Here is a 2,819-nt window from a genome sequence, read left to right on the forward strand (position 1 = left end):
GTGTAGTGAAGTGTGTGTACTATGTACAGGTGTAGTGAAGTGTGTGTACTATGTACAGGTGTAGTGAAGTGTGTGTACTCTGTACAGGTGTAGTGAAGTGTGTGTTCTCTGTACAGGTGTAGTGAAGTGTGTGTTCTCTGTACAGGTGTAGTGAAGTGTGTGTATTCTGTACAAGTGTAGTGAAGTGTGTGTACTGGGTGGACGTGTATAAAGACCTAAAAGCTGAATGAAGAGACGTGTGGTTGTTGTTGTTGAGTTTTCGGCGGCGTCAGCTTGTTGGTTGGATCAGAGGTTATCAATGATGTCACCACATGTGGGAAATGTCACGCCTGAACACACACACACACACACACACACACACACACACACACACACACACACACACACGAAGGTCACCTGGATGTTGTTTTTTCTGACGGTGGCGTGTAACGGTCAGAGTCCGCTGCACATCTGCTGTGAGTCACACAGACCGTCCTATCAGGTACCTTCACCTCCAATCTGCTGCCGTTATCACTGATACTCTGAGGTCATATCTGAGGGCGGAGCTGCAACACATGATCAATATATGATCAATAGATTCTCTTACTGGTTAGTTCATTTTTTATGACATATAAATCTGTAATAAGTGAAGTCAGAGTTTATCATCAGTGACACCTGTGACACCACAGCAGGAGGTTGGGTTTAATGAGTGAAGAGTGAAGGAGAAGATGCTTTCTGTTTCTGACATCATCATCATCATCATCATCATCATCATCATCATCATCATCATCACCTCTGTTCTCTGTTAGATTCAGGTTTTCCTCAAAGGCCTCTTAAAGTGTTTAAAGAGCGGGGCACTGAGGAGCGCTTCATCCCAGTGCTTCATAAAACAAGTGTATTGTTGCTATATGTATCTTTACATTAACGTTAACGTTAGCTTGGTAGCTAATGTGAAGCTACATTATCAGAGGGTCATCTGCTCCCACAGATGAGTTTCTGTGTGTCTGTTGTGACAGTGTCAAACAGCTCAGGACGGACAGATGCTGAAGGAGAGGCAGTGACGTCACCGGCGCCTTTCTAAAAAGATTTTTAACTAAAAGCTCTCGGAGCAGCCGCACTAAAAGATAGGAAAGAATATTATTATGAGTTTTAACAGACAACAGGTCACATGCTGACTGATGTGACTTAACACAAAGGGTTAAAAAAATTTCATGAAGCTGAGACAATAACCAATGATCGATTCAACTGATAAGGTATAAAATAATAATCAGTACAGATGTTTGATGTGTCTGAGGCTCTGCTGACTGCACAGCTGAGACATTAACAATGAGCAGTGTTCAGGATCTTTTTATACTCATCTGTGTTTCAGCTTTAACTAATACTAAAAACCTGCAGTGCTGAATACGCAGTCCAGAGTTTAGTCTGTGATGATACGTTTGAGTGGGTTACTCCGTCTGTAACGGCTTGTGTCCTTCCTCTGTTCCTCAGCAGGAAGCGGAGAACTTCAAGAAGCTGAACTTCATCAGTCAAGATGAGTTTGACACTCTCACCCCCAAAGTGCCCGTCAACGCCAACCAGGAAGTCCCGCCTCCTCTCATGCCAGGTGGGTTTGTGTTTGATACCAGCTGAACTTCCTGTTTGTGATCTTCCTTAAACTTCTGCCTTCGTTAGGCCGGTTTGATGTTTGTGAAGATTCATGATGTGAAGACTGTGTGTGGGTGTGTGTGTGTGTGTGTGTGTGTGTGTGTGTGTCCACACCCTACATAAAATTTACTTAAAACTGAAACATGTAATACTGTTTGAGAGCAGCGTGTATATTGATGACATCATGGGTGCTGTGTGATGATAAATGAACCTGACTGGTCTTTGTGTGTCGTCAGTGGACAGCGGAGCAGAGTTGGCCCGCTCTCTGCCTACAACGGTCCCAGAGTCACCCAGCGCTCACCAGCCCCGAACCCCCAGAACGCCTCGCACCCCTGGACGCCAGGACCCCAACAAGACGCCACGCTTCTACCCCGTCATGAAGGAGAGTGGCACCATCGATGGACAGGTGAGCTCAGAGACGCTCTCTGTGATCAGCATCCTGTTTTATGTCAAAGGTCCTCAGTGTGAACGTGGAGGTTGTCGTTGTTGTTGTTGTTGTTGTTGTTGTTGTTGTTGTTGTGCAGCAGCTGTGACAGGTCAGAGCTGTAAGAATAGAAAAGTGATGAAAGTATGGAACATGAAGTGAGAGACGAGATCTAACATTTAAAATAAAAATATTTTCTCCCTAGAAACAGGAAATGATCCCAATATATAATCCCAATAAACAATCCTGATAAATGATCCCAATAAATAATCCCAATAAACAATGCTGATAAATGATCCCAATAAATAATCCCAATAAACAATACTGATAAATGATCCCAATAAATAATCCTGATAAATGATCCCAATAAATAATCCCAATAAACAATGCTGATAAATGATCCCAATAAATAATCCCAATAAACAGTACTGATAAATGATCCCAATAAATAATCCTGATAAATGATCCCAATAAATAATCCCAATAAATAATCCTGATTAATGATCACAATAAATAATCATGATAAATGATCCCAATAAACAATCCTGATAAATGATCACAATAAATAATCCTGATAAATGATACCAATAAATAATCCCAATAAATAATCCTGATTAATGATCCCAATAAATAATCCTGATAAATGATCCCAATAAATAATCCCAATAAATAATCCTGATTAATGATCACAATAAATAATCCTGATAAATGATCCCAATAAACAATCCTGATAAATGATCACAATAAATAATCCTGATAAATGATCCCAATA

At 41.0% G+C, this 2,819-nt stretch overlaps 1 protein-coding gene across 1 annotated transcript in view; it reads left to right on the plus strand.

Annotated features, from left to right (window-relative positions):
* LOC126400899 (la-related protein 1-like) overlaps window positions 1-2,819 on the plus strand; it is a 23,985-nt gene that overhangs the window by 4,575 nt on the left and 16,591 nt on the right. The window contains exons 2-3 of the mRNA XM_050061891.1: window positions 1,471-1,582; window positions 1,860-2,029. Of these exons, the coding sequence (XP_049917848.1) occupies window positions 1,471-1,582; window positions 1,860-2,029 (282 nt within the window). The remainder of the gene's footprint in view (window positions 1-1,470; window positions 1,583-1,859; window positions 2,030-2,819) is intronic.

The sequence above is a fragment of the Epinephelus moara genome, chromosome 14 (genome assembly GCF_006386435.1).
Source record: "Epinephelus moara isolate mb chromosome 14, YSFRI_EMoa_1.0, whole genome shotgun sequence".
Taxonomy (NCBI): domain Eukaryota; kingdom Metazoa; phylum Chordata; class Actinopteri; order Perciformes; family Serranidae; genus Epinephelus; species Epinephelus moara.